Here is a 24,287-nt window from a genome sequence, read left to right as displayed (position 1 = left end):
GACCCCATGCTGACTTCTCTCATAAGCTCTTCTTTCACATTTTTTAATCTCCTCATGTTTTGTTTGCATGTGAGATTTCTTCACCTTCCTTCTCCTATTCTCCAAATGAAAATTATTTTGCTATCATATTTTTAATTTCTAGAAGTTCTTGTTTTTTTCCAGTATTTTTTTCAAGACATCCTGTTTCATAAAATGCTGTTTGTTACCATCTAAGGATTATTATTCTTTTAAAGAATTCTGCTGTTTCCTTAGGTTTCCTTCTCCTAATAATGTGCTTCAGTTCCAACCTTTTACATTTGAGGCTTTCCTGATGTGATTGACGATCCTTGTTTGCTCATTGATATTTATGAATGTGTGAGTTAGTAAGAGCTGAATCAAGTTCCTAAGGCACAGATGGGCTTTCTGGATGGGACAGATTCACTCACGCGGGCCTGGTTTGGGAGATAGTCATTTACAGGGTGCCTCCAAACTCAGGTATTTGAAAATCTTTTCTCTACCATGATTTAGTTTCTCTAGTTCAGAATTCAGCAATTTCTGGGGAGGTAAGGTAACTGTGAATTCTGATCTAGAGAAAGTGTGTGCTGAGGGAAGAGGAAGAAACCCTATGTTGTTCGTACTCTACACGGGGTAGGGGATTGGTATTAAGGATCTAATAGTCCACGGAAGGGCCTTCGATCAATCCTCTTTGCACTCTCCTCTTCATTCCACCTTCAACTGTGCAAGCTGTTCACAAGTCCCAGACCTCTCTCATTCACTTGCTCTACCATTGCGAACCCCTTTCCCCTGCCTTGGAGGTGGGTGCCTGGTTGCTTGCATTTGCATACACAGGGGAGAGATCTTAGTGTTCCATTCCTTGGTTTAAACTGATTACCCCCTTTCATGCCGCTTACACCTCACTCTTTACTCTATGCCAGCTGCCTCCATGTCTTGAGCCCCCCTAGGTTTCCTTGGAGTAAGTCAGACTTCCTTTCATTGTTATCTCATTCCAAAGTTCCTTTAGATTGTCACTTCCTATGTGCTGACAAATCAATTTTAACACTTACAACTGCTGATTTCCCAAAATCAGTTTAAAAATCTTATCCATTGAAATCTCCCGCCGATTCTGATTAGTCCTGTGTAGTTATTCCTTCTCGGTATTTATTCATTAAAAGCTTTCTGAATTACCCACCTGATCACCACTTTCTTTGCCCACCAATATTTTTGCACCTCCCTCTATCACTCTCTTTCTAGATTTGTGTTCTTTTGCACAGTATCTTCAGTCATTTCTTCAGCAAGGGTTTTTAGTTGACTATGTTTTATTTAATTTCTTGGGCTAGGAATTTCCTAATCATCCAGGTAAATTCAAAACCCAAAACTCGGTAAAGGGAGGACAAATAAATTCCCAGCAGAGACTTCATCCTCCATCCAGATCCTGATCTGAGACAGGCAACTGTTCATGCTGCCTTCTTGTTCCAGTAGACAAACTTATTTTGTGTCATCCTTTCACCGAGGGTATGAATTTTCCCGGCTTTATTTAGGCATCTAATTCCTGGCCTTCCATTGGCTCAAAGCTGCTTCTCCTATTCCAGAAAGAATGAAAAACAAAAAATCCCCTTCCCGCTGGTTTACATAACTAATAGATGACCCCAAATGAGCTGCAGAATCAGCCTACTGTTTACTGTTCTGGTATTCAGCTACCACCTTCATTTATAGCTCCTGGGAAACTCTTATTGCTTTTTGAGTTCAGCTAAGCATTAAAAGCATATCCAATATTCATTTATTTTTTATTAACATTGAAGAGAGATCAGGTGGTATAACTTAAATAACACAGAAATTAGATTCAGCCTAGTTCTACCACTTATTAGCTATGGAAGCTCAGAAAATGTACTTAAATTTTTAAACCATTCTCCCCTGTGTAAAATAAAGATATTAATATTACTTTAAATTACATAAAATTATCTATTTTATACTTCATAGTGGTAGAGTATTAGCAATTTCTTATGCTTCAAACTAACACCACTTTCAGGGAACTGTGGCTTCCAAGAGTGCTTGTTAACCTGGATGGAACTGGAGACCATTCTTCTAAGTGAAGTATCACAAGAATGGAAAAAAAAAAACACATGTACTCACCATTAAGTTGGAACTAATCAATCAGCACTTATGTTTACATATGGAAATAACATTCATCAGAAATCAAGGAGGTGGGAGGCAGGAGGAGGAGACAGGTAAATTCATACCTAATGGGAATATTGCACCTTATCTGGGGATGGGCACACTTACAACTTTGACTCAAACTGTACACAAGCAATTTATGTAACCAAAACATTTGTACCCTTGGAATATTCTGAAATAATAATAAAAAAAGTGCTTGTTACATAGTGGGTAGTCAAATGATGACTCTACTTGTCTTACAGAATGGTTTCAACTAGAGGGAATTCCTGAGCACATACAAAATTATTTGTTGTCGGCTATTTAAAAGAATCAGATTTAGTTCTAATTATAGCCAATTTGGAGGTGACACTCATTGGTAGTACATAATATTTATGCAAACACTGATTTAAGGACAAATCCATTGTGTAATCATATATTTGGTGTTTTCCATTTATATGTTTCCATTAAGTTACATCAAGGATCATAATATCAAGACTCTAAGTGGAGAGCCTTACGCAGGGACTACGATCCCTGATATAACTTAATGATGTAACTCATCTAGGCCAAACCTCACAGGCAAAGTAATACATTTTTCTATATTTCCTGCACAGGGTTCTAACTTTGCATCACTATCATTATATCCTAACAACATGAGGTAGCTGGCTGAGAAACAGTACCTCAAACACCAACTATCTCAGTCCACATGGAAAAAACTAAATTCTAAAAAGTGAGGAAGGTAGTTACTTACTGTTAGAGCTAGCAGTTTCCCATAGGTGAGATGAGCAGGGATGTGGTCAGTCTTGGACCTCAGAGATTCCATATACCAATGCTCAGCTTCAGGGAGCTTGCTTAATCGCATATATGCTTCACCTGGAAAGAGGATCAAGATGACCAAACTAAAAACACAGCATTTGCAACAGCGTTACCATCATGTTTATATTCCTTGGAAATTCAGATGCTGTGTCAAGTACTTTCATTCATTTCCTCATCTGATTGCCAGGGAAGTCATCATGATTCCCATTTTACAGAATGAAAAATCTTGTGTTTAAAAAATTAAGTAAAACAGCTAAAGTGAAAAAATTAAGTAGTAAAGCTTTGATTTTTAACCTAGGAATATCTGATTCCCAAGCATGTTTTCCATCATCATTTTTTTCTTAGCGATAAGTTTATTCTTTCTACTGTATAATCATTTGTTATTTTCTATTCACATTCATTTATTCATTTAGAAATTCAAGTATTTATAAGTGGAAAACCTCATGCAGGGACTATATAAAAAAGTGTAAGATCCTATGCCTTCAACGTCTTACAACCTTGTTGAGAAAGACGGAAAGAATTAAAAATAGTTTTATATTTTATTTTTTTAAGAAATTATTTGCATTTATATGTTAATAAAATTTACCAGTTTCATTTGAAAATCCAATGAATATGTGACAATTATCAAGCCTGCCCAGCACTATGTACAAAGCTAGTCTAAGGCCCTCTAGCCATTAGTCAAAACTTTCAATCTATCTAAGTTTTAGCTACCAAATACCATTTCACTATAGCCAAGCAGGAAAAAAATGTTGAAAAGCTGAAAGTATATCAGTTGCCTGTTTATTATCATTCTCTTCTCCTTTGTATGATTATAATGTTGAAGAATATTCAACTGATGGCAAAAATTAGACTTTTAGATAATTTTTATAATTAAGTTAAATATTGTAGTTTAATAAGCACTGCAAATGTAGATGCTACTCAATTTCTTGAGACCAGGCAACAGACTGGTAACTTCACTGTTTTCCAGATAGTCCTTAATTGCTTGATTAATCATAATTATGATAGCTTTTTCCTTTTGAGGCATAATCAGATGCTTTCCTAAATGTATTATCCACATTGGATGTATATTTTTGCTTCAAAGGAAGAACTCGCTCCGTTTTGTTTTAATCAAATTTACTTTGTGTTAACACAGTACTGTCAATACAAATATGGTTGATAAATTGAATTGGCTCAAGTCTCCTGATCTTTTGAATGCCCTTTGCTTAGCTGGTTAGTAAAAAACATTGCTGAAAAATATGTAATATGCACAACAATGCATGTGTCCACTTACACATGTTCCTAGTTCTCTTAACAGTCTTCATAATATCATAAAAATGATAGGTGAAAAATGTTTGATTTCTTTTTCCTCACAGTTTAAAACATGTTTACATTTAGCAAGTTGGTTAGATTAAATGACTTGTTTAGGGGAGATACAAGAAATACTGAAGGAAAGACCAAAGAGTGGAATGGAATACACAGAAATGCTTGCAGTTGTTAAAATGACAGATTGGGAAGAGATTTTTTTAATTTCCATAAATTTCTGTAATTACATAGTTTTTATTTTAATACCTCTGTAAAAACTAGAACCCTGTCAAGTGGATTTTTTTTTGACATGTTGGTAATGAATGTTTACAAAAAAAGCAAATAGTAATTTTTCTTAGGAAAAGTGAACTACTTCTTCATACTAAAACAAAACTAGGTATGATATACATAACAGAGAAGATGCACAAGCCCTGAAGTAATGAAAATTCTAAAAGAATTAATGATAAATTATATCTAAATATTTATCTCTAAAATGGCTTACAAAGTGGAAGATGGGCCCGAGTTCTGGTTCCATATCGAATCAACCTGAAATTCTACCTTGGTTTTTAAAGTGCTCAAAGTTTTTGAAAGTTGTACAACCCTTGGTTTTAATATAGCTTCTATTTTTCATTCATTAAAATTTAACTAATTTTTAGAATAACAATAGGTTTTCTGTACAGAAAAAGAGTACGAAAAAGCCTTTTACTAGAGTGTTTTTGAAATTTAAATCTTTGTAATGTTTAAGTTGTTAAAGTCTAAACATCATTTCAGAAAGTATGCTACCTTTTTTCCAAGTCAGAAATCTATTATTAAAATCTACTTTGAAATGAAACATTATTAATTTGCTAAATACTTAATGGCTGGCCCATTTTTTCAGTAAGAACTCATAAGCAACTTATTATAATAATTTGTAAAACTTGTGACACAGGAAATATTAAAGGGCTACAACTAATGTAATATAATCATGCATCTTGGCAAGTATATGAAACCTGATACTTAGGTACTATTCATTACAAGTTAGAAAAACTTCGTGTCACCATTCATTGAGTGTTTACTATGAATTGGGGTAGCAAGCTATAGGAAGCAAATGTCTGACTTATATTCACACACTCCTCTTATGCTATACATTTAGGCATGTAGATTTTTTTCTTAGGCTTTCAAGGATGCTTAACAAGTTATGCCACTTAACCACTACCAACTGGTCATAGTAGGTTTGCAAGATGAAAAAAATTTTCTGTATTAGCTGCTTTCTAAATGTATCTCATTGTTTATTAAGGAATGTCACTACCTGGATTTTACAGATGAAAAAACTGAGAAGCAGTTAATAAGAAAATCATAGATATATAAAGAAAATCATAAATATATAAAGTGGTAAAGCTGCAATTTAAACCCAGGACTGCCTGATCTCAATACGTTTCCTTAACCAGCAGGTAGAGAATAATCATAAACTTTCTAACTCCTCAGCTCAGGTGAGAATTATACCCCTTCTCTCTTTCTGTCTCTCTTTCTCATAGAAAATTGTTTTCTAGCTTCTGATACATTGGCCAGCAGGTTCATTTCACTTTGCCTTGGGCTTATCTATTGAATTAAAAGAGTAAGGAAGATCAATGATAATCCATGACTGACCTTTAAAAATGCTTCTTACACATACATAATTCAATTCTTAAGAGGAAAATATGTGACACAGAAGATGTACTTTAGCTGTAAGGTTAACCTTAACATGATAAGGGTCTATAAAATCAAGATACAAAAGCTAAAATGCGTGAAAATAATCATGGATAAATGCAAATATGTTAAAAAGGCAACTCAAAGATTTAAGCAACAAACAATACTAGAACAACAAATAGTTGTTAGATCCCTGGCAATGGCAAGGTAAGAGCTTTACATTTCTCATTTCTAATCCACAATAAGGATTATAATACCCATTTTATAGATGAGGAGGAAGGCTCTGGAATGATAAGTGACTTGCACAAGGACAGTTAATAATCCTGTCCTAAAAGGATTGAATGGCTCCAGAGCCATGATGTTTTCCATTGCATCAAGCTGCCTGCCAAATAAAGTTTATTACTTAGTGAATACCTACTAATGTCTTAAATATATTATCGTTATATCTTTACACTATCCCTACACTGTAACATCAATATCATTTTACAAATGGAGTAACTGTGGCTCCCTGGGCATAACTAACTTACTCAAGATCAAAAACAAGCAAATACTAAATGGATTCAGATTAGAGTTTTCTCTGGCTCTTAGAACTACAACATTTTACCCAAATAATATCAAAAATAATCAGAGAGGAGATAAAATAACTGCAAAATTACCATCAGTAGATTTAGTTTTAGAAGAGAATGGTATATGTGCAATCCTTCAAGCTTGATTAAAATACTAAAAATCATAAAAATTTCCATAAAGGAAATGGCCATAGGAAAAGAAAGTTCAGTAAATTCAATAAGGAAGGAAATAAAGATACTTAATCAGGAATGGGGTGAGGGAATGAGAGCTAAGTCATCTTTTCTGGTACTATAATTTTTCTTAACTTACAATAATGGAAAAAAAAATGTCTATGATGCCCAGGAGGAAAGAAGTAATGACGACTATTTTTCCTTCTCATCCTGCGAAAAATGACATAATAGAAGCACTTTCATAAGAATGAAAAGATTTGCTGTGCAATGATGTAGCGATCAGGTTCATCACCCAGATTTATTTCTGATTCGCTCACAGACAAAAGGGATTTGGGTGTCTCTAGGCTGGCTTCAGGCAGATATAAACCAGTTTCAGATGTAGAACAAATAATGTCACTCTTGCTCCCCAAAAAGCCCCGGGTCTAAATAACCCAGGCAAAGGCTAACTGCTTAAGGAAAGAATGTTGGGTTATTGATGATGTAATAGTCTAGATCTCACTGATTCTTATGTTTCAAATTACTGGACAGCTCCTGCTTGCAGATAAAGAATAGAGCATGTAGTGGGAAATACTAAGATTCAGTACAGATTCCCTATTTTTTAAAAAAAAACTTTTGTGACTACCCTTTCCAAAAGTGATCAGACCCTCCTCAACTCCTATAGTAGTTACTAAATGCTATTTTTTTTTTTTTAATTTTTTAGCATATACCTTGTATACCAATTCAGGTTAAACCAACATGAGCAATGCATATGCATGGTAAACAAAGATTAGTAAGATATCATTTGTTGCTTATAGTCTAGTGACAGATTTATCAGTGTTTTCCAATGTTTGCTTTTAGGTGCACATGGAACAAAAACTTTTTAAAAATTTGATATTTATGAATTTGATTTAATGTATATTAAAAATGTGATTTCACAGACATCATGGTTTAGAATAAAGAAAAATATTAAGTAATACTACAGATATTAAGTGGTTATGGGCAAAATTATGATACAGATTCAGTGATCCATGGGTGACTCAGAGGCAGACAACACCAATTCATTCATATATCTAGCAATAATTTAAATAATTATAGAAGTTTCAGACATTTATTCACTTTAAAACTTCCAGACAAGCACATGGGAGAGAAAACCTATTTTTGTCAAAGGTCCCACATAATTCATAGCATTTTTTTCTAGTGTAAAGAATGAGGGCGCTTATAAAACACCCGAATGTGATTTCTAGCAGGCTTCCTGCTACTAATACAGTGAAAGTATCACATTGCCAATATTGGTAGATATTTTCAGGATGTTTTGCCAGAAGGGCAGTCATTCTATCCTAATCTACCTAATTTCTAGGCTCTCCAAGTTTGAGTACTTAGCTGGTTGCTAAGGTAGCCATTCCAATTTTAAGTAATGCTTATTTTCTAGCTAAGATACCAGGTTTATTTGGTAGTTGTTATACTGATTTTTTTTTATTGTGTTGGTCATTTTTCTTTTAATAAGTACTTACAGCAATCTTCAAGCTTGCTATTATTAGTTCTCTTTTATAGGTTACTTTTAATGTGTTCCTTAGGAAATAACTTTGCTACATAATTTTAAAATGAAAGAAGTACATTTTAATTAACAGATTGACGAACTTGGTTTGTTTCTCTACCTGTTGAAATTATCCACAATTATGACACAGTATTGAATTATGAATTATATACAAAAACAGTGCTTTGATGGCTTGGTTCTGAATTCTAATTTTGCCATTAAATACCTGTATAGTTTGGAAAAGTATGTTATTAGACAGGGCCTCAGTTTCATAATTTACTTCAGGAACTAAGAACACATAATCCATAGTCCCAAAATGATGTGGACCTACACTGTCCAGATATTTATACATAATCATTTCATAAACCAGTTACAATATCTTATAGTTTAAAAAGGAACTCTTATTCATGAATTTTCCAGTTGATCTATTTAAGACTATACCGAGACCAATTGGTTCTTGATTATTCCTTTTAATATTCAAACATTTGTTTTCTAATTGCTAACATCATACCTGCTCATTATAGAAAGTCTAAAAGATCATAATTTTATAAAATCGAAAGAATTCCATCAACCATAGATAGCCATTAGCAAATTTTGATGTATTTTTATAGAATTTTACATATGGAAAAAATCAATTATATAGTAAAATATTTTTCTAGTTTTAAGTATTTAGGTTCATTCTAGCATTCTGATTTTAAATAAAACCCTGCCAATTTTCCCTAAATTCAGTTTTCAATTTTTTGTTTATTCAAATTCTCCTCCCAACTTCTTATGTAAGTAAGTACTGCTCTTACTTCAGCAATTATCCTCTTTTTGTAATGTTTTTTAAAAAACACATATTATAACTTTAGAATAAATATATATTAATAGTAGGGGAATTCTTAGAGTACCTTTTATACACAAAAAATTCTTCTCTATATCATAGAGATATACATTCCAATTATATAGTTTCATTTTTAAAAATAAGCTACTTATTCCATATGAAATACATTTTGTCATGTTATGAGGCAAGTACTAGTTTTATCCCTTTCTGAACATTCAATTAATTGTCCTAGATCAACTTTTATAAGAATTTCCTTTCCTCACCAATATTTAATTCCACATTTATTACCTACACAAACCTTACATAAATTTCTGTCTGTTTCTAGGGTCTTCACTTTGTCCTACTGGTCTGGTTTTCTTTTCTTAAAGAGGTATAACACTGTTCGCATCACTGGTAGCTTCTTCTAATATGTTAATAGCTAGAAGAGCAAGTCTCACCCACTATCCTTCTATAAACATTCTTGACTCTATTTCCCTATTAATTATATAAGGTAAACTTTAGAATCAATTTGTCAAGTTTTTGAAAAATTTCTTTTTGGAATGTTTATTGTTATTGACTTAAAGTCTATGAATCAATTTGAGAAAAAGGGAATTTTCACAAAACTGAGTTTTGGTATTCAAGATTACTATTCCATTCTCTATTTACTCAAACTCCCCTCTCACCTGTTTATGTACCCATGGAACTTGCTTCAGCAATTATAATCCCTCTGGTACCAAACCTGACCATGAGACAAATAGAACCAGACACAAGATCTTTCATTTCTTTTTCTTTCTTCCAACCTAAGTCCAGAAGACTTTGGCTTCACATAGTCCTTGAAAAATATGTGATAGTTGATCACATCCGGTATCAACTTGGATGTATATGTTACATTTGTACACATGTAATTTAAAATAAATTTCCAAATAATTTTTTTCCAGAACCCACAGTCTTTCAGAGCCATATGATATTGGGGTAGATTATACCGAGAGTTTAGCTGTGATTTCAATTCTCACTTTTTACTTCACAGTGTTAGCATGAGAAACATGACAGGGTCTCGCTTTCTAAAACCTATCTATGTCACAAAGTTGCTATTAACTCTTAGCAGACAAATTTTGTGAATCTCTTGGATCTCCATCTTAGTCTTTTCCTCATCTTATTCTTATAGTAACACCTCCATCCAGTTGCCCCAGATACATTGGTTCTGACTGAAAGTCCTTACTGGCTACTACTGTACAGACCAGGAAAAGACAAAGAAAACAGCAACATGATTACAAAAGAGGTTACTTACCATCTGACAATGGACTTCAACAATTATAACTTGTACTAGGATGAAGGGATTGGAAGTAAAATGAAAACATTATCCAAGCTTAAATTGAGGAGGGTTGTGAAAAGGTTCAGTATGTAATTCTTTACAAAATCCTGTAGCACTGAACTTAAGGGGAAACCCTTGAAGCCTGAAAGGGTAGTCTTAAAAGAAACACAAGAAATGTAGGAAAAAAAACATGTGTTTCATTAAGTAAAAACACTAATTGTCAAGAAACAGATTAAACTTCGGTAAAAGTTAGAAAGGTTCTTAATTTCTAGTGTGAAGTTATGTACAGGAAACATCTGACATGCCATCAAAATTTAACTTGGAAAAAAAGCCAGGAACCTGTGTCAATATTTCTCCATTTGCAACCAGGGATCCTGAAGTTCTCAAGGCTAATAAATTTCCCTTATATTTTCAAGGAAATAAATCACTAAAATAATCAATCAATAAAATGTTAGAGCCAATCCTATAAAATGCTCAGAATTTTTCAAAATAGAGAGAGACTGTGCGTGTGTGTGTATCTCCAAGTGTACGCTGGGGGAGATGAGGATCATTCCCCTAAAAATATAGTACTGTCCTCAGGAGAATTACAATGGAGTAAATAAAATGGCATAATATAATTAATTAGAGAACACCAGAAGCAAATAAGTGCTAAATTATATTTGTTATTTGTTTTTTTGGTTTTTTGTTTTTTTTAAAGGCTTATACTAGAGAAAGGAAAACAAATGAGTAAATACCGTACTAGCCTGGAAGGAACTAATGAAAATAGTAGTATTCAGAGAAGTAGAACTTGAATAATTGCAGGAAAATGAGAAAGGACTCTGCTTTGAGTTAGAAGAGTAGAATAGGCCGGGCGCAGTGGCTCAAGCCTGTAATCCTAGCACTCTGGGAGGCCGAGGCGGGAGGATCACTCGACGTCAGGAGTTCGAGACCAGCATGACCAAGAGTGAGACCCCGTCTCTAGTAAAAAACAGAAAGAAATTAGCTGGACTAAAAATGTATAGAAAAAATTAGCCAGGCATGGTGGGCCATGCCTGTAGTCCCAGCTACTCGGGAGGCTGAAGCAGAAGGATTGCTTAAGCCCAGGAGTTTGAGGTTGCTGTGAGCTAGGCTGACACCATGGCACCCCAGCTCGGGCAAAAGAGCGAGACCCTGTCTCCAAAATAAAGAAAGAAAGAAAGAAAGAAGAGTAGAATAGAAGGATTTTCAGTTTTATACAGATCTTTTCAGGAGTACGTTTCATGTATATTACTCGGTCAAGTAATATGTCTCTATAATGGGCAATGAATAATTCATTTATACTATAAATTGCTATATTAATGTTAATTACTAAAGCATATTAGAAATGTATATATTCATCCTATTTTTAATGAATACTTGAGAATAAGATTCTACAATAATCTACACATCCCATTCCCATAACTGACATGGTAAAACGACTTGCATTCTGGAACAAAACTTTGCATGCTCTATTATCATTGTTCATTCAATTTGAATATGGCAATGACTTCTACCAGTGTAGATAAAATTAAAACCAAATGACAGCTCATTTGAAAAGGTAAACGAAATTTGTAAGTAGAAAATAACCTTCCCCTACCTATTAGGGAAAACAGACATAAATACACAGCAAAATATATACAATTAGTAATATATTTAATTTTAAACTTAATTTATATTACTTGTGCCGATGCTCAGAACACAATACACCATAGTAGGGTACTTTGGCATGCTGTGTACTTTGAACTGAACGATGTTAGAAAGGACCTCGAAAGCAAGGCCTTTCTAACCTTCCCTTGTCTACCTGGTCTCTGGGTCCTGTGCTTCCCCTAAAGCAAGTCATAGATACCAGAATTCCTCTTCCCGAAGGCTAATCACAGAAACCAGAACTTCCCTCCTCCACAGCAAGATATAAAATCTAGAAAGGTCACTCTCTCCCCTTCTCCCTTGAAGACCCTCATTCTAGGGGTCCTCTTGTGTATCCTGGGGGAAGGAATGCTGCACACAGAGGCCAAGAAGAATCTGAACAGAGAGGCCTTGCTGGGTTTCCCCATCCAGTCTATTATCATTAGATCCTATTCTCTTGTCCAATCACATTTCTGCAAGACTTTCCATTCCTCATCAAACCTTAGCATATTAGTTTCCCTGGGTGTTTGCGTCTTCATTTCTGAAGGCTCCCACTGTCATGCAGAACTTTGACTAAATTTGATATGCTTTCTCCTGTTAACCTCTCTTGTTATAGGAGTGTTGGTTGTGACTCTCATGACGGATAAGAAAAAGCATCACATCTTTCTATCCCTTCAGTTGCTTGTTCTAAATATGTACAACAATAACGTCTCATTTCTTTGACATTAATTTTCAAGACTGCACCCTTCACATAAAATTTTCTTCTTCCACATGACTGTGTTCATTTTATCTAATTGCCATCAAAATTGGCATCAGTTAGAATGTCAGATTTTGCAATCTAGTGAATGAAATTTCTAGGTATAATATAATAACATCTCTTCAATTTTCTGAGTACTCTCCAACCTGTATTTACTACTGAGTAAAAGATTAACTCCATGGCTGTTGCCCAATGACAGATTAAAATATATACTTTTTCTCATTCATTTCTATTGAAGCCTCAGGAAACAGATTTTTTTAAACAGAACACACTGAAACCATTTGGTAATCAGAGAATACAGAGGATATAACTAGGTATTAATTTGAGTTTATTCATTTCGTTATAATTCAATTTAAATATAAAGTTTTTAAGCTTCAATCCTTTCTTTACCATGAAACTGGCAAAAGTATGAATTAATGTAACAGGTGGGCTTGTATGGTTTCAATAGCACTGAAATATAATCAACTGTCTTGTATCATATTTCCAGGAAAGCAAGAGGCATTTAGATCTACACGTGATCCTTAGGCAACCCTACCATTGGCATTAAAGTGTCCAAACTCCCCACAGGGGCCATTTATCTTCTGGTCTTGGGTTTAATTGAAACTCTAAACAAAATATATTACTTATTTAATGCAGCTGAACTGGATACTGGCCTTTGTAGTGTATAGACTAATGCCTCGCAAATTAACGTCTGTAACCATAGTACATAATGTAAAGATATCAAGCGTGAAAGGTAAAAGAATAAAAATAAACCACTGCAGTTTTATAATGAGAAATGAACTTTTAGGAGAAAAATTTATAGTGCTTGGCTCATAAATTTTATATATTCATTCTTTTTGATACACAGCCAAAAGTTCACAAATTCCTTATCTTGTTGGCTGCATATCTTACCAAGTGTACTTCTAAAATCTCTCGAATCTACATTTTGCCTTTCTGAAATAGTAAACTCTACACACCCAGCATTGGTCTCGTGGTTTTGTTCTTTCTGGTGATGGGAAAATGAAGGTGAAGTGAAGAGACTTGTCTTAAAAATTAGAAGTTAATATTCTTTTTGGAGTTACACAGCTTAATGACTAATCCAGTTATATGGTCATATTCATATTTGCAGGACTGACTCATTGATTTTCTAGAGTGCCAATGGAAGCAATCATAGGAAAATCACCAGAACTCAAAATAGGGGAAGCAGGTGGTATAAAAAGCTTAACACTACTGGAGTGTTAATGCTTCCACACTTGAAAGATGTGAAAGTTCAAATCTCACATTTAAAAACCATCTCTTTCACAGGTGGCATGTTAAATTCACTGAACAACGAATTATAGAAGAAATGTTAAGCATGTAAACCATCACATTAAAAGTTTACTCTGAATATTTCCACTCTAAATATACTCTGAAACAAGGTGAGGTAAACACACACACACACACACACACACACACACACAGATTAATCCAACAAAAATAAATAAATCAGCTAAAACACAATATAGAAGACTGATAAAGAGACTTCTTTTATACTCATTCAATCAACTGAACTCAGCACAATATTACATATTTCAAGTAGAGTTCAAATTTACAAGTGAGGATTTTTGCATTTTGTTTTCACAATGTGCATTTGGAATCTTGTTGGTCAGTTCTTCTTACCCAAATAATAGTAAGAGATCTAAAGATCACTGGTGGCTATTTATGATACTTAACTCTCTCACTCCTTAAGTTTCTTCTCAAAAATACAAGTCTAAGTTTGCACAAGTTTTTTACACCAAAAATTGCTTTAATAAATTTTGTTTCCCATTCATTGTTTTTCTCATTCTCTGTGAATAGTCCAATAAAAATGGGGAAAAAAATCTCATAAACAGCTATTTTAAAGAGCTAAAAATCAAATCAAAAGATTCCTGGCTTATTGGAGAATGTAAGGAGAAAACCTTTTTCAAAATTTTGAAGTAAAAGATTTGTTAGCTAAAGGCTAATGAAGGAAAATATATTTTCCAATATTGAGCTGGGATTTAAGAGTAAAAGGGATATAAAAATGAACAAGGAATTATCAGAAGAGAATCAAAACAGTATGCTAATAATAAAAGCAAATAGGGCAATAAAAAACAAAGGGTCACGACTACACAATCCTCCTCTAAAAAAGAATGTAATCTCTCTCTAAGATAAATGTACGTTACCCACCATAAACACATTTTTTAGAGAATGGAAAAACATGAATATATGAACAAATTGTGACAGTAGTATCACTTTAGAATTAAAAAGCTTGACTTCTTTTTGTTTATTTTGTTTGGTCTAGTCAACATAGTACTGCCTACATAGTTATAGACAAAACACTCTTAAGGTTAGAGTAATAATTTTCCATTTTATTTACAGGTACTTATTAAGGAGAGGAACTCAAGAGCTCTGGACCAACTGTGAAATCTCCCAACAAGTTCTGTGAGAGCCAGAGCCATATTCATTATTTATATTTCACATGACCATCACCTCTGTACTCTTCACTCAGCGCTCATGGCTTCAAAAAACAATTTTCTTATTGTTTTTGCACACAGAGGTTATTCTGAACAGAGATTACAGACTGCAATGACAAGTCAAGTAGCCCTAAGTTCTTTTTTAATCCATGTAACACATTATGCCCCTTGGTTCTTAAGATACATTACCAAGATGATATGGCCTAAATTGCTTGTGTAATTAAACCCGACAATTACTTTGCATTGAGAAAGTCAAGTCATTTTATTTTAAATAGTAAATAGGCTTAAAATGACCTCTGGGATCAGAAGAGCTCAAACTGATAAAAATAATTGGAAGTTACAGCTTAATTTAGTTTCCTATAATCCCTTAGGATTATTCAAAAGCAATGGTTATGTAGAGATAATAAGAGAAATACACAATTACAGAGAAAGAGAAGAAAAACTGAGGGTGTTCAAAACTTATCCTGCATTTAAAAAAAAATTAAAATATCTTGTATATTTAACATATCTGTATAAAACCACAATCTTTTAGGTGCATTATTCTCTGTAGTTAAACTGAAGAGGTTTTTATATATTTTATTTTTTGATTATTAAATGTGTAAAGAGAAGCTATTTTGATATAGTAAAGAACACACCAGTGTTGGTAACACAGAAGGACTAAGTAGAAAAAGCACTTGAATTTATGTCAGGAAACTATGCTCCTGGGTCTAACACAAACTGTGTATTCCTGAACAGGTCAGCTTAATTCTTTGGGTGTTAATCTTCTATCTTGTAAAATAAGAGATGTTGTATGGGCTTTTAAGATCCGGATTTCTCATCTCTAACATTCTATAATTCTAAAATACATCTATAATTTGAGGAAAAAAGGAGAAATTCAGAGGTGTTTATTACACTTCTGAGAGTTAGAATAAAGAATAATTTTGACTAAGATTAAAAGAAAAATAACATCATGACAGAAAGAGGGGAAGAGACTCTAACCTAAATATGACCATTTTAATTTGGCGGACACACTCTAATGAAACCAAGTTAATTGGCATTAACAGAATATGCTGTTTCACTTTTGGTTATTACAGCTAACAGTTAAAGAAGAATTTTGACTGAATTGCTGAGAAAAAAAGGAGAAATGAGCCTGGAGAGAAAACACAGCAATTCCAGATAGGATAGAACTAAACAGAATCCCAACAGAACTTTGGTGACTACAAGCCCATTACTGTGACAAAAGTTTTAGCTATAGTTTAATCATATTTACATTGCTAAATACAAAAAGAACTGACAGATAACATAAATCAATTTTTGGAGTTTAAAAGCCCACAAAGATTATGGTGATTACAGTGGAAGATCATGTTATAAAACACTTGTCAGGTTAGGCATTGGGCCAATATGCTTCACCCTCATTATTTTAATCAGTCCTCAAACTGATGCTGCTATTATCAAAATCTCATGGATGGGAAAACTGAGGCTTCTATTAAGTAATTTTCTCAAGGATTCTCAGCTAGAAAGTGTCAAAGCTGTAACTTGAACCCAGGCTATCTGACTTCAGGGACCACACTATACTGCATTGCCATTTAATCCAAACTGTCCTCTCAGGAAGAAACTGAGGCCCACAGAATTAAAGTCAAAACTGTGCAGGAGCAATTTTAATACTTACTGTGTGACTGGTCCCTTAATATTTCATGTATTCTCACACCTTTCTAATTATAAGAACCTAGGGGAAAGTTTAATTTTTGTTTATAAAATATTTAGTATCTGTTTATCATTCATGTAATTCTGAATGGAAAGATATTTCTCTATTGTTATTCAGATATGTTGGTCCTATGAATTAAGAGATTAATGAGAATATATTTTTAAATATTTTGTAAAATTTACTTACGAACTGTCACAATAAACAGTTTTAAAATAAAATATGGAAAATTTAAGTAGAAAAGTAAATCAATCAAACTTGTTATTTACTATTAATGGGAAAAAAACATTCATTTGATGTTCTGGATAAGTTGATTGACACAAAGCATATTGTCATGTAATTTATTTGTAAAATGTTCAAAGGGATAGAAAATGAAAAGTATAGAGAGCTTTTTTAAAAAAAGCAATTGCAGTGAATTTAGTTATTAAACTAATAACAACATTGAAATATAATTGTATTTATCCACATACATTCCTTAATTTCTCCTAACCGCTAAAGAAAAAAAAAATTGAATGGAAAAAAATATGTTTGTGTATTATATATACATACAAGTGCATGGGGGTAGTGGTCGTGAAGGGGTAAATAGATGAGACATGAGAAGAATGAGCACTTCAGGCAAAGTCTATCCAGACATTATAATCCATCACTGATCCCCAAAGGGCACTAATAATATGTAAATGTGTGAATTAGAAAACACATTCAAGGCTGTTGATAAACTTGATAGGATAATCAGCACATGCTGACAGGCTAATGAAACTGATGAACTGACAGGGCAGCTTATCTCCTGGGCCATTTTTTTTTCTTGTCAAATGGAGGCTAATCAAAATGTATTTGGAGTTAAAGCAAACACTTGGGGGATTTAACCCATTTGATTAGGAGGTGAACTCACTCTGAGAAAATTATAGTTTCCTAAACAAGTGAAACTATAAAACCTGATCAGCTAACGGACCTTCACATAAAATTAAGCAGAAAGCAGCCACCATAATTATAAAAGAAATCTGGTATTTTAAATTATAGTAGCGTCTTTCCTTCGAAAATTGTTAGGATGATTTTCAGAGTCTGGGCAAAGCGACCATCTCCTTCTATCATGGAAAATAAGACAAAGGACTAAGCAATAACCCCCAGGGACACACTTATCTTTTGCTGCCTGTGTGTGCTCAGCATGTGTGTAATCATGTGAGAGACAGATCCAGATACCAGCTGAATTTTCAAATTTATTAACATAAAATAATTGAATGAATTTTCTGAAATCACTAACTATAGTGAATACCACCACTTCTCGTTAAAAATAGTTACCACATGCAGTCTGTTGCCAAGGATCTCAGAGCCCTATTCTGATTTAAAGAGAGATGTCTTGCTTGATAGCTGAGGAAAACTGGGAATAAGGCTTTTGCAAGCACTAGCACTGCAGTTAAGAATAAAATCATAAACTAAAATCGCTGTGCCTCTTGAGACAAAGCTAGAGAAAGCAATCCTTTCAGTATTTATTTTGACTTGGAAAACATCCAGCATTAAAGTAGAAAAGCTAATTTAACTGATAAATCTACACATTCTAGGCACATACTTCACGGACATGTACATTTCATTGGTATAGATAGGTTGATGTTAAAATGCTGGACAGTAAAAGGCATTGTTTTAATTCATAAAACTTAAAGAGCAAAAGCACATTTTACGAACCTAGATTTTACCTTTTAGTAACTATACAAAGAAAAAACTAAAAAATACTGCAGTGTCCTTTTTTAATACGATCATTAAATCACTCTACTGGGGCTAGGATTCCCAGAGACACAGAATGAATATTTTAACCTCTTCCAAATACAGATTTTTTTCTGTTTACTGACCTGTGCCCCATTCTATCTCTAACCTATTTCTAAATTTTCTGTCACTTGGAAAATAAAGAATGTGAGTGTTCTTTCTAGGTGTGTATTTTGTAGTTCGGGAGGTTTGGGATTTGTGTGTGTGTGTGTATGTGTGTGTGTGCTCAAGCCATACAGCTACTATCAAGTTCCTCAAATCATGAAATATAGGAGCGGAAAATAATCCTGGAGGTCATATAGTCTAATCCCACTTATTTTATATGCATGAGAGAATCCTAGAAATATTAAACTTAACCAGGTTTAATAAAAAGGTAAAATCTCAGTGTGCAATTTGTGCTTTGGAAAAAAACATCTGAGGATAAAAGCAAGCCCTTTTCTTCTCTTATCTTGAAACAGCACCATTGATCAATCAGCAGGGCATTTTAAACTTCAGAGATTTTTTTCCCCCCAAAAGTCACATGCTTAATTTGTGGTTTTCAGTTGTGTCCACCATCACACAGTTGTGGTAACAATTTACTACAAGGCAGGCAGGGATCAACCACTGGTGACAGGGAGATGTTAGAAATATCTGGTTCTTGACTTCTTGTATAGAAAAATTCATGCCTTAGATGTATATACTTTCTAATAAAAGAATTAAGCTAATTATTCAACATAGAAGAATAATCGTAGTAGCACAGTTAGTCTGCACAATTTTATTTTTATTCTAAAATGTTACTCTGAAAAGATCTATTGAGCTCCAAGGCCTGATCTATCAAAACCATACAAGTTGGCTTTTATAAGCATCAAAGTTCATGAATTTCTACATCACAGCATGTTCACTTTTGAGAATCTTTTGATTAAGAAAATAACATGATCAAAATTATCATGAATTTGATAAACTCATTAAAAAATGTGCACTTGCTTCATCTCTAAACATACTTGAAAATTTTACACATATGTACAAGATATTACTTTTGCAGTCTCTAGAGTCTAGCTCATACTATAATGCCCAGTTTTGAGAGCCCCTTCCAACAATTCTGGGATCCGACCAACATACTGGGAATCAGTTTTTAACACATTTATTTGCTCATATCAGAACAAGTATGTTCTGTTAGAATTTGAATATGACACTCAATTGTGAAATAAGGTTTGTGAGGATTAATATGATTCATTAGAATCTCATTTAACACAAGCATGTTTTAATTTCTCCAGAAGTCTCTGAAATATCAATTTAAAATATTAATGTTTTACTTACCCATCATGTTGTACAAGCTCTGTGGGGCAAATTGCCTTGGCATTTTCTGAATTGCTTCTTTGTATACACTAAGGGCTTCCTAATTTATAAGAAATAAAGAAAATATGAATTATCACTAAAGTTCAGCGATGTTCACTGAAAGTAAGATAATATTCTTCCAAAGTTAAAAAAATCAACTGCTATTTCTAAACGGATCACTAGAGGAAAATAATAGAGCTGTCCTTTGATAGCATGCTATCTCAATTTCACGTATGCAAGTACTCAGCCAGTCAGTAAAGAATGCCATAGTTCAATAACAAGTTAAATGTTAGCAATGCTATTTTTTTTTTTTTTTTTTTGAGACAGAGTCTCGCTCTGTTGCCCAGGCTAGAGTGCTGTGGTGTCAGCCTAGCTCACAGCAACCTCAAACTCCTGGGCTTAAGCGATCCTCCTGCCTCAGCCTCCCGAGTAGCTGGGACTACAGGCATGCGCCACCATGCCTGGCTCATTTTTCTGTATATATTTTTAGCTGTCCATATGATTTCTTTCTATTTTTAGTAGAGATGGGGTCTCACTCTTGCTCAGGCTGGTCTCAAACTCCTGAGCTCAAACAATCTGCCCGCCTTAGCCTCCCAGAGTGCTAGGATTACGGGCGTGAGCCACCGCGCCTGGCCAGCAATGCTCTATTAATATAAATTTTACAGTTCACACAGATCAATTAAAAAAACTTAAGAAAATCATATTTGGAAGTTACTCATAATTACTTTAAGTCAGGAAACCTGGTGGGATCTAAATAAAATACCCACTAACAAACCTTCTGACTACAGAGATTCACTGAAGCTATTAAATGCAATTACTTTAAAGGCTGTATCTTAATCCTTCCATTTCAGTCTTAATGTATTGTGTAAGAGTATGTGAGTTAGGAGACAAAGAGAGGGGAAATAAAATTAGGAACCCATGCAAGCATGCTTCCTCCAAGAGAAAGGCAGGACAAGCCTGGGTCACCTCCTAACTTACTATACAACATCCTTTTATGCCTCTTTTCCCTTCCCCTCAATTAAAAAATAATATAATTAAATTTTATTTCATTATAATTTCTGAGAGAGTTAAGAGATATAGGTAGAATTAACATCAAATCACTGTCCTAATACTCAGAGTACAAACAATATATTTTTTATGATATCAAACACTGGGTAAAGGTAACAATTCTAGAAACTATGTCTTGGATCATTACATCAAAGAAAATGGGAGCAAAAGAGCTTGAGAAACATCACCTGTTATCTCCCTCTCTTGAATAGTCACAATACATATTGATATAATTGCTCTGAGAAACTCACGGGAAAGAAATTTATTTAGTTTTTATTCAGAAGAAGTTTTTTCCAAACAAATTTGATCATAAAACCCTTTTAATATGAACACATTAGTTTTTCAAAGGACAGCAGTTTGATGTGTACATATGTAAGTTTTTTTAAAACACAACAGGCCCTGCAAGCATGTGGGTTAGAAAACATTGAGACTGAATGAGAACAAGGGGGAAGGAAAAGGTAGCACAAGTATTGGCCGACCTCATAGTGTCCCTGCTCATGATAGAGTTTTCCCAGGTTGTACAGACAGCTGGTAACAGAGCTCTTGTGTGCGTGAGGGTCTTTCAGGTTTTCATCTGGGATCTCAGAACACTTTAAGAATGTACGTCTGGCTTCTTCTGTCTTTCCTTGGTTCATTAGAATAATACCGGTGTTTAAATATGCAGCTGAGGGGGGAAAAATATAAACAGAATTGGGAGAAGTGTGAGAAGATGATATACACTGTGGATAAAATAAAGTTACCTTTGCTTCAGTTTAGTTTCTATGGATTATTTCTCATTTAAAAAAAAAACATTCTTATAGGATCAATAATGGTTGTATGAACTGTGGTATCACTGCAAAATATATAAAATAGTGTCTATCCTCGAGGAATTCCAATAATTTTGAGTTTACAATCTGGTTTAGTAAAAGTTACAGCTACCATAATATTTTTTAAATTATCAAGGACATCAAAATATGAATCAAATGAGATACAAGTGTTAGAAGTTCATAATTTGAGCAGCAAGTATTCAGAAATAGAAGCAATTAGTGTTTTCTCTGTGATGCTGCAAATCACAGAGATCATTTTCAAGAATGAAAAGAGGTATTAAAAAAAATTCCAAATATTACTTACAAGCCAGGGTAGGCCTGCTCCCGATGGCCAACTTATAATAATGCAGTGCTTCTGCAAACCTGCTGTTCTCCTGTAGAAGTAACCCTCTGCATGAGGAAAACAGAAATTTAGAGACAGGACTGTATTACTACATAGAAAACCACAAATTTTTATTTTATATTCCCAAAATAAAAATGGTTAACAGCACAATAAAATGCTAACCTGTTATAAAAATAAATTCTAAATAGAAGGAAATGATTCCTCAGGAGAGAAAATACTGGATCGGTATCAGTTGCATTTAGGCTGCATTAGAAAGGATTAAGTAGTATTTTCAAAAAGCCTTTTACCACCACTGAACTTTCCCCTTTTCTAGCTGTCTTTTCTCTCCCACTAGAATTACCAACCACCTGCATTTCTTCTCGGAGCACGCATATTTTCCCATCACTTCAGAAAGAAAACTTGTGTAAGACAGTGATATATGGAAACATGAGATGCCTCTCTCACTAGCTGTGTTGCTTGGGAAATATTGGTCTGTGATTGCCCCAAAGGCCCAAGGTAGTCTGGGTGAACAGCAAAAATAGTCAGAATTTAATCAGATACCATAAAGAAATCAAGAAAAAGACTGAAGCTATTCATATTGTTATTTCCTTGCTATCTGGAGTTAGCCAAATAAGCTTGAATTTCAGAACGCTGTGCAAATTTCAGCTCACTGATCTGAAAAACACCTTTCTCTGCAGACTCCAAGACTCCATAGGTCTTCCTAGGAGGCTCCTTAGGTACTGTCTACATGCAATATCCCAGCCATTCCAGACCCCACCCTCATGGCCTAAATGAAAATCAATTACAATCATGTCTATGAAAATAAGGTGTCAGGGAATAGAACCAAGTTCAAAAAGCTCTTAGAGGGCTTTTTTGGCCTATTCCCACTCTCTTGCAATCAGTAAGTATCTTGCAGACATTCTGCACATCTATTGAGCCTGAGTACTGCTGTTATCACCTCAAATTGCAGATTTAACTTGGCAGCTGCTGAGTCCTTTCAAAGGCTGGTAAAATAGAGGTCAGAGAAAAGAGAAGGCCACTGATAAAAGCTTATTTTGTGGAGTATTTAAATACTCAGATTATTTCATGAGCATCTTGAGAAAATCTTTGAAGTTGAATGCTTATTTGTGTCATTAGTGTATATTAACATTATTTTTTAATATTTGCTAAAAAGTCATTTGAATCAAGAATTTCCAAACACATTAAGATCATTTTCATATATATAAATGTACATTTAATTTCTATTAAGAACTTTTGAGTGACAATTAATTTGATCATGAAATTGATAGACTGTGTTGTAGAATGTACTTTTCAGTTGCTGGGAACAAGAAAAAAACAAAGCTTCCTGCAGAAGTCAAGTGTTTGTAAAAATGATCAGTTGTATTTAAAAGTGGATAAAAAGCAAGAACACATTTTTCAAAAAGAAATATTCTTTTAAACAATTTTATTGATATGCTTTCCAGTTAACTAAACTCACATATATTATCTAATTTCTGAAACTTAGCTACAACCTTATCTGTCTTAATTGCCTTCCTTTCAAATTCAAATAAAGAAGTGCTTCTCCTTTGATACAAAGCTAAGGATGTAAGAGGAAAAATAACATCCAGATATTTATTTTTTCCAGCTTCTTTAGAAATTAAAATTCTTCAATTAGTCTCCATTTGTCCAATATCTTCCATTTTTTTTCCAGCTTTCTTTCCCTTAAGACTAGAAAAATGTTCATGGGCCTCTTAAAAATAGGGGAAGAGAATACCCCTACAATCTTTACCCATTCCTGTATCCACCTCTAACTACTGCTTACTATTGTTCTTCCATTTGAACTCAGATTTCCTTTAAGAATGGTCTAGGAGGCATATGTCCAAAGTCTTAGATCCCATTTACCCCTAAATACAGGTTAGGCTCTATTCCCAGAATTCCTCTGAAATGTCCTATCAAATTTCTACTAGTTATCAAACCCAAACATAGTTCATTTATGTGAACGGCCCACTCTAGTATTGCACTTGAAGTTACTGAATTCACCTTCCTTCCTGAAACTCTGTTTCCTTGGCTCCTGGGAGACCAGTCTTTCTCAGGTCTCTTCCATTCTTGAGATCATCCTACGTAGAATGAAAATGAAAGTGGCTCTTCATTCATACACTCCCTTAAAAGGAGCTGGTGTTTCAAAGGATTTTGTCTGTGTCTCTTCTCTTGATAAATACAGTCTCTGCCTGACATCATGCAAAAATGTGGCTCATGTATATGCTGACTGCTCTCAATTCTGAAGTAATGATCTTTCTTGT

The 24,287-nt window shown here is 34.0% G+C and overlaps 1 protein-coding gene across 2 annotated transcripts in view; it reads right to left on the bottom strand.

The window, feature by feature from the left end:
- Positions 1-24,287, bottom strand: part of TMTC2 (transmembrane O-mannosyltransferase targeting cadherins 2) — a 365,840-nt gene that overhangs the window by 113,046 nt on the left and 228,507 nt on the right. For both annotated transcript variants that reach the window (XM_069491843.1, XM_069491844.1), the window contains 4 exons: positions 21,991-22,076; positions 21,360-21,544; positions 19,816-19,894; positions 2,879-3,000 (listed from right to left, as the gene is read on the bottom strand). In XM_069491843.1, the coding sequence (XP_069347944.1) occupies positions 2,879-3,000; positions 19,816-19,894; positions 21,360-21,544; positions 21,991-22,076 (472 nt within the window). The remainder of the gene's footprint in view (positions 1-2,878; positions 3,001-19,815; positions 19,895-21,359; positions 21,545-21,990; positions 22,077-24,287) is intronic.

Source organism: Eulemur rufifrons, chromosome 16 (assembly GCF_041146395.1).
Source record: "Eulemur rufifrons isolate Redbay chromosome 16, OSU_ERuf_1, whole genome shotgun sequence".
Taxonomy (NCBI): domain Eukaryota; kingdom Metazoa; phylum Chordata; class Mammalia; order Primates; family Lemuridae; genus Eulemur; species Eulemur rufifrons.
The sequence above is the reverse complement of the archived record's forward strand: the minus strand, read 5'-3'. Positions and strand labels throughout refer to the sequence as shown.